The sequence below is a fragment of the Raphanus sativus genome, chromosome 4 (assembly GCF_000801105.2).
Source record: "Raphanus sativus cultivar WK10039 chromosome 4, ASM80110v3, whole genome shotgun sequence".
Taxonomy (NCBI): Eukaryota; Viridiplantae; Streptophyta; class Magnoliopsida; order Brassicales; family Brassicaceae; genus Raphanus; species Raphanus sativus.
The window spans coordinates 18,192,524-18,207,669 of NC_079514.1; the positions used below are offsets into that span (position 1 = coordinate 18,192,524).

The 15,146-nt window shown below is 36.7% G+C and overlaps 2 protein-coding genes, 1 long non-coding RNA gene and 1 other non-coding gene across 7 annotated transcripts; 1 reads left to right on the forward strand and 3 right to left on the reverse strand.

Annotated features, from left to right (window-relative positions):
- The first annotated feature begins 549 nt into the window (after nucleotides 1-549).
- LOC130512113 (small nucleolar RNA R71) lies at nucleotides 550-656 on the forward strand. Its single transcript, XR_008945674.1, has one exon. It is a non-coding gene; the product is annotated as a small nucleolar RNA R71 (small nucleolar RNA).
- Nucleotides 657-4,705: 4,049 nt separating this feature from the next.
- On the reverse strand, nucleotides 4,706-6,173 carry LOC130511149 (uncharacterized). Its single transcript, XM_057008015.1, has 2 exons — nucleotides 5,541-6,173; nucleotides 4,706-5,446 (listed from the first exon to the last, which is right to left on the reverse strand). The coding sequence occupies exons 1-2, from the start codon at nucleotides 6,171-6,173 to the stop codon at nucleotides 4,706-4,708; spliced, it is 1,374 nt and encodes a 457-aa protein (XP_056863995.1).
- A 1,354-nt stretch (nucleotides 6,174-7,527) lies between these two features.
- Nucleotides 7,528-8,847, reverse strand: LOC108850465 (uncharacterized). The gene is made up of 2 exons (XM_018623995.2): nucleotides 8,711-8,847; nucleotides 7,528-8,530 (listed from the first exon to the last, which is right to left on the reverse strand). The coding sequence occupies exons 1-2, from the start codon at nucleotides 8,845-8,847 to the stop codon at nucleotides 7,528-7,530; spliced, it is 1,140 nt and encodes a 379-aa protein (XP_018479497.2).
- A 2,827-nt stretch (nucleotides 8,848-11,674) lies between these two features.
- Nucleotides 11,675-14,041, reverse strand: LOC108848570 (uncharacterized). 4 transcript variants are annotated; one of them, XR_001949059.2, is made up of 5 exons: nucleotides 13,929-14,041; nucleotides 13,310-13,729; nucleotides 12,719-13,185; nucleotides 12,259-12,590; nucleotides 11,675-12,131 (listed from the first exon to the last, which is right to left on the reverse strand). It is a non-coding gene; the product is annotated as an uncharacterized LOC108848570 (long non-coding RNA). The 4 variants fall into 4 exon arrangements; XR_001949060.2 differs by having other exon boundaries at nucleotides 13,885-13,998; XR_008945385.1 differs by lacking the exon at nucleotides 13,929-14,041 and having other exon boundaries at nucleotides 12,719-12,793; nucleotides 12,994-13,185; nucleotides 13,310-13,878.
- Nucleotides 14,042-15,146: the final 1,105 nt, after the last annotated feature.

Below are 15,146 nucleotides of genomic sequence, written 5' to 3' on the forward strand. Positions count from 1 at the left end.
TTCAGTAAGGCATCAGTGCTGCTCTCTTGAGGGGTAGAGGAGCTAGGAGAGGGGTTTTGCTGAGGCTGATAATTGCTCTGCTGGTTGTTTCTAGGCTGATAACCACTCTGCTGGTTGTTTGAATAGGGCTTCCGTTGATAGTTGTTGTACTGAAAGTTGGGTTCCTTCTTGTACCAGCTACCATTGCTGTTGATGAAACACAATTCTTCTTGCCCTTCCAAACCCTCAACCTCATTGACAGTAGGAGGTATCTCCTGTTGTGGGTTACCAACAAAGATCACATGCGCTTGTGTGGCCTTATCAGCAATGAGTGTCTCAATCTTTTCCTGAAGAGCTTTTATCTCATTCCTTGTGTGCTTGTCAGCACCTCTACTGCTTCTGTCATGGTCTCCACTGTAGACTGCATCAATCTTAACCATGTTGTCAACCAGAGCCTCTGCTTCTTCCTCAGTTCTCCCCAAAAAGAACCCATTGCTAGCTGTATCCAGTCTGGCTCTGTACTTAGGAAGAGCACCTCTGTAGAATGTGCTCAGCAAGCTCTCCTTGGAAAAACCATGGTGTGGGCACTGAGCTTGGTAACCATTGAATCTCTCCCAAGCTTCACTGAATCCTTTCAAGTTCTTCTGTTGGAAGTTGGAGATCTCATTCCTCAACTTAGCAGTTTTTGAGGTAGAGAAGAACTTCTCCAAGAATGCCTTTTTGCAGTCTTCCCAAGTAGTGATGGAGTCACTTGGTAGAGACTTCTCCCACTGACATGCCTTATCCCCCAAAGAGAAGGGGAATAGCTTGAGCTTTAAAGCATCTTCTGACACACCGTTAGTCTTTGACATACCACAGTAGCTGTCAAACTTATCCAAGTGATCAAATGGGTCATCCACAACCAGACCATGATACTTGTTGTTCTCTATGCAGTTGAGCAGCCCTGACTTGATCTCAAAGTTGTTAGCAGCCACAGCCGGTGCTCGGATTCCCAGTCTAGGACCGTGGATGTTGGGGCGGTCATAAGTGCCAATGGGGCGACCTGGTCGCTGTTGAAGCCCTTGTGGTGGAACATTGTTGACTCCATTGGGGTTCTGAGGATTTTGTTGTTCTTCCATTGCAGCTTCCAGTGTCTGCAGTTGAGCATGTTGCTCTTCTTGCCTTCTCTTTCTAGCACACTCTCTCTCTAAAGCTCTGATGTCTGCGGCTCTTGGAACAAGGTTTGATGTACCCTTGCTCCTCAAGTTCATACACCTGAAAATCACAAAGAGTGAAGAAGAGAATTAGTAACTTACAAAAATAAAAATGATTTAGTCTCAAGCAAATGACTAAATCTCAATGTTTAAATCAAACTCAGAATTTGGCAACGACGCCAATTTGATGTTAGGAGTTTTGAGGCTCATAAGACAAATGATGTAGTATAAGGAAGTTGTCGAACCAGTTCTGAGGGATTTAAAATCAGAGAGAATGCAAGTATTTGCCTAATCAGTGATTTGATGAATTTTAAACTAATGATTAAAGCTAATGCAAAACAGTAAAATGCTACTCTTAAGCTATTGGAAAGGAGAACGCATGTGTATAGGGATTTAGACCTTGGGTGATCAGGTTTCGATCTAAGGAATGCAAATGATAAATCAAACTATCAACCTTAAGCCTAGACACAATTCTAAGCAAGCTCTATGTCTAGATGAGTGCTCATTTGCTAACATGTCTCAAACATCAAATGTCTTTGGTTGAATAACATGCAAGCAATCATTACTAACAAGTCTATTAGCTATCTTTGCATCTTTAACAACAAATGTCTTTGGCAAAATACACTAAAAGCCTAGGAGAGTTGACTCAGGCATTTCATCAAACACCTGTCGGGTGAGAAATGCCTAGAGATCACCCTTTGAGTGGCCTACTCAAATGATGCATTAAGATCACTCTACTAGCAAGGAACAAGTATGATCTATACCTAAAACATCCTAGAACTAGCCTAATCACCCTTAATCATCCTAACCCATGAATCCAAAAGGTGATTACTCACTAATTCCCATGATCATTCTTAACCCCATATTGGATTTTAGATTGATCATAAACAGAGAAAGAAATCAACAAGAAATGAAATAAGAACAAAGGATCAATGATCCAAAAAAGAGATTGATCTCCAATAGTTTGATGTTTTCCAAGTACAAAAGATAATCTGCCTGGTGGCTGCCAAAAAGATAACTTAAACATAGGTTTAGAGTGTGTAAATCGTAGAGGGTCAAAATGGTAAATTCAACATAGAACAGGGTCACGGCGGTTTAATGACGCGCCAAAAGGCCGCTGGGAGTCAAAAAACCGCTGGGACACTTAGCCGTGTGGAGGTCTCGTTCGTGGCGCGGCTTGCGAAACCGCTGCAGAAGACCGATTCGGAGTCCGCAAAAATCATCTAATCACAGCGGTTTTATGACAATGTGTCATTATGCCGCTGTGAACACAAAAGGCCGCTGGGACACTTAGAAAAATCGGCTGACGAGCAAAACCATTACTCTGGCCTCCAAAACCCCTCTCAAACCTTCCATGATCACCATGTTGCATCTCCAACACACCTGATAAGGACATGTGCAATGAAATGCATCCTAGATATGCCTAGATGATGCCTTTGATGATCAAAATGCACACTTATGAATGGTTAAAACAATGCAAATATGCAAGATATCAACAATAAGTGATGAACTTCCGGGCCTGATGAACCAATGCCGATACCATGTAAAGAACCAGAGGCCGCAGAGTTGTTCAAGTAGTTCACTACTGCCTCCGCACAGAGGATGAATAGGAAAGGAGATAAAGCGTCTCCCTGTCTGAGCCCACGCTCTGGTTTTATGTAGCCATGAGACGACCCATTTAACAGCACAGAGTAGGATACTGTACTGACACAAGCCATGATCCATCGCACTATGACTCTGTCAAAACCGAATCTCTCCAGTAATGTTTCCAAAAAGCACCACTCCACACAATCATATGCCTTGGACATATCCGTTTTTATCGCCATGAAATCTTCAGCGACTCTATCATTAGTACGCAGAGAGTGGACCATTTCATGGGCGATAATAATGTTATCGGATATAAGCCTACCCGAAACAAAAGCTCCTTGTGTCTCTGACACTAAATCTGGCAAAACCATCTTGAGGCGATTGCAGATGATCTTAGAGATGATTTTATATTGAACTGCACACAAACTGATCGGTCTCATATCCTGCATACGAACTGGGTTGGAGATCTTCGGGATTAAGCTCAGTTGCGTGTGATTCCAACCTGTCGGTATGACTGCAGTCTCGAAAAAGTTAATATCTCCTTAGTGAGAGCAGGGCCAACTACATGCCAATACTTATGGTAGAAAGAACCGGTAAGTCCATATTCACCAGGAGCACTACCTCCATTGACGCTCATGGCAGCTTTGCGTATCTCCTCAGAGGTAACTGGAGCCGAAAGTAGAGAATTCATCTCCTCTGTAACACGAGCTGGGAAACCAGCAAAGAGGGCCTCCATATCAGCAGGGTTAGAGCTAAGAAAAAGCTCTCTGAAGTAGTCTACTGCTATCTCCCCTTTAGAGCCTTCAGAGAAATGCTCATTACCCAATTCGTCAAGAAGCATAAGGATCTTATTCCGCACTTTACGGCCTTTGACCACATTGTGGAAATACTTTGTGTTCCTATCACCCTCTTTCAACCATTCTTCTCTACACTTTTGCCTCCAAAACTGTTCCTCTTCAATATAGGCAGCAGAGAGTTCACATTTAATCCTTTTCATAACAGAGCGAACTGGATTAAGCTTCGTAACCTCAAGCTCATATGCTGCTTTGAGCCTCATAATTTTCTCACGAGAGTTAAGATCAGAAGATTTCTTCCAGCGGGAAATCTATTTCCTGCAACTAGAGATTCTGTCCATAAGACTTATTTGGGCGTCTATATCTCCCCATCCTTTGACTATAGCTGCATCAAATCCTTCTTTCTTGAACATTCTGTTATCTAAGTAGAAACGCCCTCTCTGCAGTTCACGCAACTCTACTCTAGCACAAAACCAATCAGTAGATGTCTGTGATTTGATCCCCACTTGCCTCCATAATCGACGCTTGCTCTGGGGAAGAGGTTGAACCATTCATCATTCCCAAAGCATCTATCTAGGCGGCACTGAACCCACACTTCATCTCTCCAGCCTCCCCAAGACAGAACATTACCAGAGCTCCTTAGCTATCTGATTTTGCAGTCGTGTGCCATATTACGGAAGCCCCAAAATGTGGACTCCTCACGCACTGCTCCCCAAAGTTTGTCGTCATTAGACATTAACTCGTTAAAGTCCCCGGTGAGCAGCCAAGCTTCATTTCTTCTCATACCAATCTCCACCAACCAATCCCATACATCCTGTCTTCTAGCTCTCACAGGATCACCATAAACACATGTAAGAAAAAAAACTATTGATCGACAATGCACCTTCAAATCAATAATCCGTTTATCTCCAGAAAGAATTTCAATATCATAACTATTCTTCCAGAGAACAGCCAAACCTCCACTTAGACCCAGAGGCTCAACTGTAAAAATTTTGTCGTAACCCAACTCATTTCGTAACCACTCCATATACTGAAACTTTTTCTTTGTTTCCATCAAGAACATAATATCCGGAAAGTGTTTTCGTCTCACTTCCCGCATAGTCTGAACTGTCTCAGTGCTTCCTGCACATTGACAGTTCCAGCTCCAAACACTCATTGGATGTGCAGCGGCTTCAAACCGGAAGCCACCGAATTGGTTGTTGGAGTTGAACTTTTCTTGGACGGTGACATAGGAGCAGACTCAGTCTTTCGCTTACTACCAGACTCGGGAGGGATAAGCGCCTGATCAGAAGTAGAGGTGATACGAATGGTGGACTTCAGAGCCTGAGCTTTTCTCTTCCACGAGGGAGGTCTACGACGAGCAACTTTCACAACCTTACTATCACCGGCAGATGGAGTCTGTGAAGACACACCAATCTCAAAACCCGTAGTGATATTAGGCGCTGAGTCGCATGCTATACCAGAGCCTTCAGTTTCAGAGTAGCCCTCCTGATCATATTGATCTCCCAACAAAGGCAAAGAGCCTGTTGTTCTAGCACGTTGACAAGCTGGAGGAGAGTGATCTTGATCTGACTCCGGGTAACAGAACACATGTCCTTTACCTTTATCAAGATTCGAAGTGAATCTCGTTAAGGTGGCAACATGTGACTGACCTTGATCCTCTATAGCCTGTCTGACTCTCATTATCCTTGCTTGACGCTCAGTAGCATCAGAGTGAGATATGTAGAGTAAGGCTGCCTTCCGTTCCTCAGGAGGAAGTTCAAGGAACATCACAGGAAATCCAGGAGGAGCCTCAGTAGTCACCTTCATAGCAGTGCTTGGGATAATCTCTGAGGGGGATTTCTCACCACTAGATGAGGGAGTAGCGTTCTGAGAGTTCTGTTTAGGAGCATTCTGCAAAACTGGGCATCTAAACTTCTCATGAGTAAGACGGAAACAATGATGGCATTTTTTTATGGATCCTCTCATACTCAAACTCTATTGTTACTGTTTTGTCCTTGCTCACTGTAAGCTTGCAAGAAGGTTTAGCTGGATTCTCCGAATCAAAGGTTATCAGAGCACGGATGTAGTCCTTTGTGTGAGAGACTTTAGGATCATAAGCAACCAACTCAACATGACCAATTTCAGACGCCAGTCTGTGCATAGTATCACCAGTGAAGAACTTCATCGGTATGTTTTTGATCCTGATCCAGATCTCCATATAATGCAAGAAATAAGGAGGAGGGTCTGCCGTCCATCGTTCAAGAGCTAAAGCCCAAATGTTATAGGACCAAGGTCTATCCTTGAGCACAGTAAGGAGGTCTTCCTTACGCTGGAAGATGAACTGAAAGCGGTCTCTCGAGAGAGATATGCCTCTGACTCTTCCAACAACACGCCACGCCGTCGGCATATACTCAATCATTCTCCCCATGTGTGGACAATCCGGGTTTAACAACCTACCCAATAGGCTGGTGGAATTTTCATCGAAAACCCTGAACCTAGGGCTGTCAGGAAGCGTCAGTGGTTCTTCCTCATCGGCAATAGACATTGACTTGAGGCTCTGGTGCAAAAGGTCCGCCATCGTCGTCGACAGAGTAGCAAGACGGAGAGAACGGAGTTGAACACTGATCTTTAATGACATCATGTTAACAAGGAGATAATATCAATCTCGAGCTCAAATAAGGAAAGACGTGTTGAGAAGGAGATTTTCTTGGGGTGCAAGTAAGGTAAGAAGAGAGTAGAAAAGGAAATTTGGTAATGTATTTCCAAAAAAGGATACCGTAGCTAGTAGCCGGTAATTGAATCCACTCAACGGTGAGGGAAAAATGAGGAAAAATATATAAAACGAAACTAGATCACCGGAAATCGCCAATGATTAGAGAGAAAAAAAATGTTGGTTAGTGATTCACATGTCACTTTGATTGGTCATAAATGAAGTGGTGAATGTTAAGGTTCATTCCAGAGTTATTCTTGGGTTCACCCCTAGAGTGAATATAGAGGTTCATCCAACCAATATGAATCACTCATTTCACAATTGATATCTTTTAAAAAGGAAACAAAATATTGTCAAGTTATATTATGTTTTTAAAATAAATAAAATAAAAACAAATAAAAATAATAGTTGTTACAAAAAATGATTTAAAAAAAATATTTTTAACATCATTAAAAAAATATACCCTAAACCCTAAATCATAAACCCTAAACCCTTGGGTATACCCTAAACCCTTGGGTATACGCTAAACCCTTGAATAATCTTAAACTCTAAACCCTAAACTCTATTATATGCAAAAAAAATTAGATATTTTAACGCTATCATCGAAATACTAAACCCTAAATCCTAAACTCTAAACCCTAAACCCTTTGGTAAATCATAAACACTTGGATAATCCTAAATTTTAAATCAAAAACACTAAACACTAAAACAATAAATCTTAAAAATACTAAACCCTTAATCTTAATCTCTAAACTCTTTTTAGGATTAAGGATTTGGTATTTTTAAGATTTAGTGTTTAATGTTTTTAGTTTGAAGTTTAGAGTTTAGGGTTTAGTGTTTTGATGACGGAACTAATATGTTTTTAATTTTTTTTTTGCATATATTACTATTTTTATTTATTTTTAACATTTCTTATTTTAAAAATATAATATAACTTGATAATATTTTGTTTCCGTTTTTAAAAAATATCAATTATGAAATGAGTGATTCCTATTGGGTTGGTGAACCTCTAGGTTCACTCTAGGGGTAAACCCAAGAATAAGTCTTCATTCCAGGGGATGAACCCAAGTCTTGTCCTTCCCTTCAATAGACACTTTTTTTTTTGAACTTAAGGCTTTCAATATAAAACTTAAAACGATTACAAGATAAGATCGAAGATCTTATAGTTTAGAAAAGTTGGAATGAAACAAGTGAAACAAGTTTCATGTAATAGTGAATCTCAAACCAATGAAACAACAAAGGTTGAGACTAGATAAACCATCAATGATAAGAAAGACAATAGCTACTGATAGGATCCGCGGCCTCGTCGACCACGGTTTCCTCTCCCTCGTACTGTCTTCCATTCCATGTTTTGGTATTTGATGGGAGGCTTTGACTCTCTCCCACCCCTAGTCATGCTGAACGAGTTTGAAGACTCTATCTCAGCCTCCTCCACTTCTTCTAACACTGTAAAACGAGAGGGACTCTCAAATGCACAATGATTAGTTGTCGTGGTTAAAGGATCAATAACAGAGGGTTCAAGGACCTTGTTGTTGATAATACTTGATGGAGTGTTCTCCATAATCTGTGAATCAATGGGAGTAGATTGTGCATCTACTAATGTGGAGAAAGCATGGACTGAGTTAAGCGGAATAACGGGCTTCACTTGTTGTGAATGAGAAGGAGATAAAGTTATAGAGGCAGCAACATGGTGTACCTCTTCTAAGACGCGGGTAGAAGACTCTGGAGTAGAAATCAAGAGATTATCAATAGCCTTTGAATCCTTTGGATGCATAGTAGATGATGGTGAAGCTGAAATATCCCTTTCATGTAGAATAAGATCAATATCCACAACAGGGATATCACTAAGAACATCTTTCGTCTGCGGCAGCAAGGCTGGATCGTTAGCCGGCATAGAAGGTAAAAGGCATCTCTTTGCTTTGTGGCCAAGATTACCACATCTTTCACACATAGATGGGATCCACGTGTATTCAACACCAACAAGAAATATACTACCTTGTTTATCATCAAGTGCAATAAGATTCGGAAAATCTCTATCCAACTCCATCTCAACTAAAACCTTTGCTTCACCCATGCTGGTAGGATCAAGTCGAGGCTTGTGTGTAAGAATAGGTTCTCCAAGTCCTGAAGCAACATGACTGATCCCTAATCTCGAATAGCAACAATCAGGAATATTCTTCAAGTTTACCCATACCGGAAGAGTAGAGATCTCCGGGATCTTGAAAGAGCCTTCTGGAGTCCACGGTAGTACGAAAAGCAAGCAGTCGTCTATATGCCATACACCTCTTTGAATAACCCAATGACGAGTAGGTTCGTGCGGGATATGACGAGTAGGTTACTGTGTATGGTAATGAGACATTCATGTTTGTTTCATGATTTTCTTGTTGCTAGAATGAGTATTCTAAAAATGAAAACCATATAAGCTAAACATCGATCAGTTAAACATGATAGATCCAAAATAAAACATCAACAAAGCATTCTTCACGAGCCATTGCTGCACGATTCTCTGCTTCACGAGCCTCTTCCTCACAAGCTCTTTCTTCGCGAGCAGCTGCTCTGGCCTCACGAGCTTCTGCTTCACTTCCGCCTTTCGAAGATTCATCATTCTTCCCCTGTCCTTTCGAAGAGAAAATCGGGAAAATTGTTTTGTTCTCTCGCTTGCAAATCCTTTAACGCAGTGATCTTTCTGACAGCATCAGAAGAATTTTTTTTTTGAAAAATCTACACTGGTTGCGAAGGTTCATCTGACTCTCAACCATCTTCTATTTATAAATTGGAATCGTTACAAAATTCAATGTTAAGAACAATTATTTCCGAATTTAAAGAATACATTGAACGACAGGGAATGCAAAGAGATGAGAAGATAAACTTTGCAGATTGAGAAAAACGGAGACGGCGACTTTTCAACTGTGGAAGAAGGGAAACTATGAAACCTAATCGACTAAAGCACAAAACGCAGCGTTTACATGATTTAATTTTTTATCGGACCAAACACAGAGAATCAGACCAAACTATTCTTTTTTCATTTATCAAACCAAAACACGAAGAGTTAGACCAAACTCAAACCTACTCGATCAAAACTAAACCAGAAATAATTTGGGTCCCACAATCATTTAAAAAAGGCTGACGTGAACCCTCTAAGAAGAGAGGAAAGTCCCTCATTATATATACTAGATGCGATATCCGCGCTACGCGCGGAAAATGTTTTTTGTTTAATTGTTTTATGATGAAAAATTGTTAAAAATATATTTTATTTGTTCAGTTTAACTAATTTTTGTTGGAAGCGTTAAAGAAATACTAATTTTTCATGGAATAGTTTTGTGTATCCTTAATAAATTTGAATTTGCTGGGTGGAAATGAGAAAACAAAATAAAATGATAGATACAATATGTGTGTTATAATATATTATCTTTGAATTAATTTCGAAATAAATTTCCAATAATTTAATATCGCAAAAGTTCAATTATATGATTTCTTTTTATGGTTCAAGTAAGACAATGAGGAAAACAAATTAAAGTAAAGTCTATGGAGTGTATATCAATAGAACGGTTTCCATGTATTCTCTTAATTGAACGGTTTGAGTAATGGAACATATAACCAAATTATATAATTTTCGTTTGAGGTTTTCCATCTAATCAGTAGGTGAGATGAAATAAGTTATTTTGATGTGATTATTGAAAATGAACCACAACTTTGTTATAATTTACTCACCAAAGTAAATGAGCTTAATTTTGTAACGGTTTGAAGTTTTGAAAAATTATAATGATTTAATGGTGCAAACAATTATGAACAACACACAATTTATACAATGTTCAAAAGACATTAGAAGTTATAACGAAAATATACTTATGCAGTTACAGTAAGCTATACCAATTACCAAATATTTAATTTTTCTGATAGATAAAATTGTACTTCGCGTGAAAATTTACTATTTCATTTATCATTTATTTGTCTCTTTTTATGTACCTTTATCAATTTTTCGATTAAAATTGTTTGATGTTATGATATTCAGCTTTTTATTGTTAAGGTTAACCAACTTTCATAGTTGAAAAAATTTAAGGGAATATATTTTCATTTTAGTAGTTTAGATCTTTTGATCTGTTTGTTTTATTTTAGGCCATAGTTGAAATAACTTTATTTATACTCTTATTGTGCTTCTCCGATTATTTAATATTGTTGTGCTTGTTTGTACATATTAGTATTGGATTTGTGCCTGAAGAGATTTCAGAATTCAAGAAATAAATTTTTGTTTTTTCACATATTTATTTGGATAAAATTATTTAAATCTTTTGTTTATTGAAACAATATTTCATTTTTATAAAACAAAATCATTATTTTAATATTTATTTGTACATTTTTAATTTTGTGTTTTCGATTGTTTTTGAAAAATTTATTTTGGTTATTTATTATTTTATTATGTTATTTTATCAATTTCGTTTTAATTTAGATGGTGTGAGTTTAGTGGCCAGAAATTAAAAAAAAAATTCATCCAATTTATTTATCTTTTATTTATTTTTTATATTTTATTTCATTATTGTTTTCCTTACCTAATTCAATTTTTTTTTAAAGTATGAGCAATCCTGACCAAATGAAAGAATAAATTTCCATATATTCAATTTTCTTTATCTTGTTAAAATTTGCGAAATCTGAAAAAGCAACATCATAAATAGATTTTTTTCTCTTTTTCTCCTATGAAATTTTCTATGTATTCATAAAATGTATGTATTATTAAATTATATGTGTACTTTAACTACATCATTATCAGAGAAATTATAATTTTACCACAAATTTGATATACTTTTCAAATTTATTTTTAAATGATCATTTTCATAAATACCGTAAACTGGTGTTGAAAGATATTAAACTAATCATTTTAAATCATTTATAAATGTTTAGTAAGCATTTATAATAGTTTATAAACCTTATCACTCCTCTTCAAATACAAAACCCCAAAAAATAATCACTAAATAAAAAACCCAAATGTTATGATATATTTGATTGATGATTTGTTTTTGGAAAATAGTAGCCAATTTATTGTATTCAAGCAGTTTTAATTATTATTTTGTTATTAAGTTTTTTCATCTTATTCCAAAAATGTTTTTAACCTTAGTCAAGTTATTTTATGTAATTTAACTAAATTTTAATTTTACTACATTTATATTTTTACTTTTTCTTTTCAAAATTATTATTAAATATTCTATTATATATTAGTTTTTGGTTTTGTTTCCCATCATTTTTCTGGTTACTTTTTCTAAATTTTGTTTTTTTATTACAAATATATCTTTGTAAAATTTACCTTGTTTTTATTTCCAAGTTTGATGAAATGTGAAATTATTTAAATTTTACTTATTTGTTTTTCGAAGTTCTCAGATTTTAGATATATTATGTATTTTCACTAAATTATTATCTACTAAGAGAATGATGTACTGTTGGATTGAAAACAAATTATCTATTTAAATGAATTATTTAATTATTAAATGTTTTTATAGATTTGATCATAAAAATGAAAAATGGAAGACAATTCATATTTTTTTTTTAAATAACTTACTTGGTGGCGCGACTAAGATATAGTGACAATAGAAGACTAAGATATAGTTACCGTAGAAATCAGAAACAAAAACATAAATCTGTCTACCGCATTAATGGGACAATGCTGGGATCTTAGTTATGACGTGGAAGTTTGACACCCTTTCTCTGCCGCTTTTGAAATCTATGCGTCTCACTTGTCTTTTCCAGATGCAGTGTCATCATTGTTCTCTCTGATCTCGTTCAAGACGAATGGCGCTTGTCTACCAACCGGTTTCATTGCAGCTTTGTAGAAGATGACAAAGGTTGCCTCATCAGTCATCACCACCGTCATCAGATACATTAACCTCAAACCAATAACTATATATATATATATAGCATACGATGAGTCACATGACTTGCGAATAATATATATATATATATATAATACATAAGGGGAGCTGTAGATTCATTGATGATGCTAACAGAACTGTTTGAAAACACTTACGCGGAGGAGCTTTTGATAGCTGGTGTGGCATCTCCATCTGATCCAAACTTAGCTCGAACATGGCTAAATATGAAACGTGTTTATATAGAATAATTTCGAGAGCGGTGGACGATGAGACGTTTCAGAGTGGTCAAAGCTTGAACTGCCGTAAAGTTGCTTTTTCGAAAACTCCTTCACCTTCTGTTTTGCAAGTGACTTCTACTTTCAGAGAGGTATGATTCTCATATCTACTTGATGTCTACAACATTGCTCTCCTTCAAACCAGCAACCTCCATGAGTGGTTAAGAATGTTCTTTCAAGTACATCACTTGAAACTCTCAGAATGATCTAACCTGCAATGATTTTAGCCATAGATTTATTTAAATAAGGAAGCTGTAAGAAGGGAGCACTAAAAGCAACATAAAGAACAACATTAATATAACTGAAAGTTTCTTAAACGTTTTGGGCAAAATCTTAATACCTGAACAATTCACTGAGAGGGCTCCATTACTCAGAGTTGAGGATTTAACCATCCATTGCCTTGCTCATAGCGGGACTAACCACCATTTGCAATAAAGCACAGTACCATAAATTTTCTATATTTAAGCATAAAGCCGAAAACCTTTAGCATCTTATGTAAACGGACTGATATAGAGTTTAATGGCATCATCAACAATAAAATCTTCAAGAAGAGGAAGTGCAAACTCTAGCACACGCTTAAAATCATTTTGCAGAGTCTGAGATAAAATAGCTTACTCATGAGATAAATTGAAGCACTGAATCGTTCTTCAATCTTGATTCTCCAAGAATAATTTGTGACCTTTGTTTTTTTCAAGAAGAACATCTATCATGTTACGAAAAATGCTCCAGAAACGCTTCCAGGGATGTATTAAGCAACGGAGAAGACTCTTAAGAAGTTTCAAAATCCATGATCAAGCTTCCATCTACCTGATTAACCATAGATGATTTCACAAAAAAAAATTGATTTTCAATCAAACCCATTTTTCATAACAGAGAAAAAACTCAGGATGCTTTTGATCAGATAATCAGAGGAGAGGAAAAAAAAGCTTACCTTTGTAGTTATGTTAGGTGATGGAGTTTTACGGAAGCAGACACTGATGGAGCTAAAGAGAAACAGGTTTACAGATTGATGTGTAATAGTGATTGACCTCCCCTAAGGGGGTTACGCTTAAAACGCTGAGTATTCCTAGATTTTCTCCTGCTTGTTACCTCAGGTGCTGGACAGTGCCTTAGACGCTCAGGTTCTCAAGGGGGACAACAGCGCGCTGGCGAACGACATCAGGAAGGAGATGAAGGAGTTGAATGGGAAGCTGTTGAAGGCGAAAGATAGAAACACGAGGAGAGGGATACAGAAGGATCTCCGAGCTTTAGGTAAAGAGGCAGCAGTTAGCTGTATCGGACGTGATCAAACATGACCTCTCTCTTATCTGCAACTTGACATCTCTCTATCGGTTCGACCTCTCCTAGTTCTCTGTTAAAGAACAAACAAAAACTGAGAAATTTGGAAACTTTTAACATACAACTTTTGGAAATCCAACAAAGATGCACAAAAGCTCGATAATAGGTTCTATAGATATATAGTAGAAATATAAGTTGTGGGAAAAAAAATCTAAGGAGGAATCTAACATCTGACGAAAACAAACAAAGGTGAGGAAGAGGTAAAGTCTCACAATCGAGATCGCGAAATTAGGGTCTGCAACTCCGTAAGAAAGAAGATGATTGATAGATGTAACGGGCATTCGACAAAAAAAAAGAAATGGGCTTAACGAACGCAGCCCACTTGCATAAAGCTCAATCTGACGTGGCGATATACCTCCAATGCTATTGGCTGATTTAATTAAATGAGATGGACATTCTAAAGGAGCTTCATATTCTCCTTTTAGTATTGTTATTATTATTATAGATGATTCACTTCGTTCTCATATCTCAAAGAACGCTCTAGCTTCCTCTCTTAGCTGCATGAACCCCATGACAATTATTTTCAGCACGTGGTCTTATATGCACTATCTTAAATCGTGTATATTACTTTGAGTCTATAATCAATCTTTGTACCTCTGCGTTAATGACTCAGGGCATCTCCAATCCAATTCTATTTTTTACTCTAAAATTGAGTAAAAGTGAATATGTAGTAACAAATGTTCTAACCCAACTCCATTTTGAAGTTTACTCCATTTATGGAGTAATCTATTTTTGTTTGTTCATGGCTCTATTAAAGAGTGGATAATGGAGTAGAGTTAAAACACTTTTACTTCATATATTTACTTTTACTCCCTTTTGAAGGAAAAAATGGAATTTTATATTGGAGATGCTCTCATAACAAATCAAGTGGATTAACACACATATTCTAGCCGGATATTCCTTAAATAAGTTCCACATTTCTCTGAAAAAAACTGCTAACGTATCTAGTAGAATATATCAAACATTTACACTTTATACGAATTTTTTATTGATTTCGAGATTCATTGTTAACCCGGTAACATATTTGGTACCATTAACATTTAATATATTTTTACATGTAATTTTGAATTAACTTTTAGCTTCATTGTTATATGGCTAACATATTTAATAATATATAAAAATTATTTATCCGGCATATTTATTAATTTATAACAATTTATTTTTTGGTTTAGTCTTTTAAATTCAGTATCGACGGATAATATAATATAATGTTGTATAATAACTAATTTATCCGCCATATCTAATGTGAAACATTTTGAGAGATTGTAACATTGTAACAGTTACTTTTTATGTATTTAAAATTAACCATTGAAATTTATTATTACACGGCTAGCATATTTAGTAACATGTAATAATTTATTATTACACAGCTAGCATATTTAATAACATGTAATCATTTATTTATCCAGTATATCAACTAACTTATACCA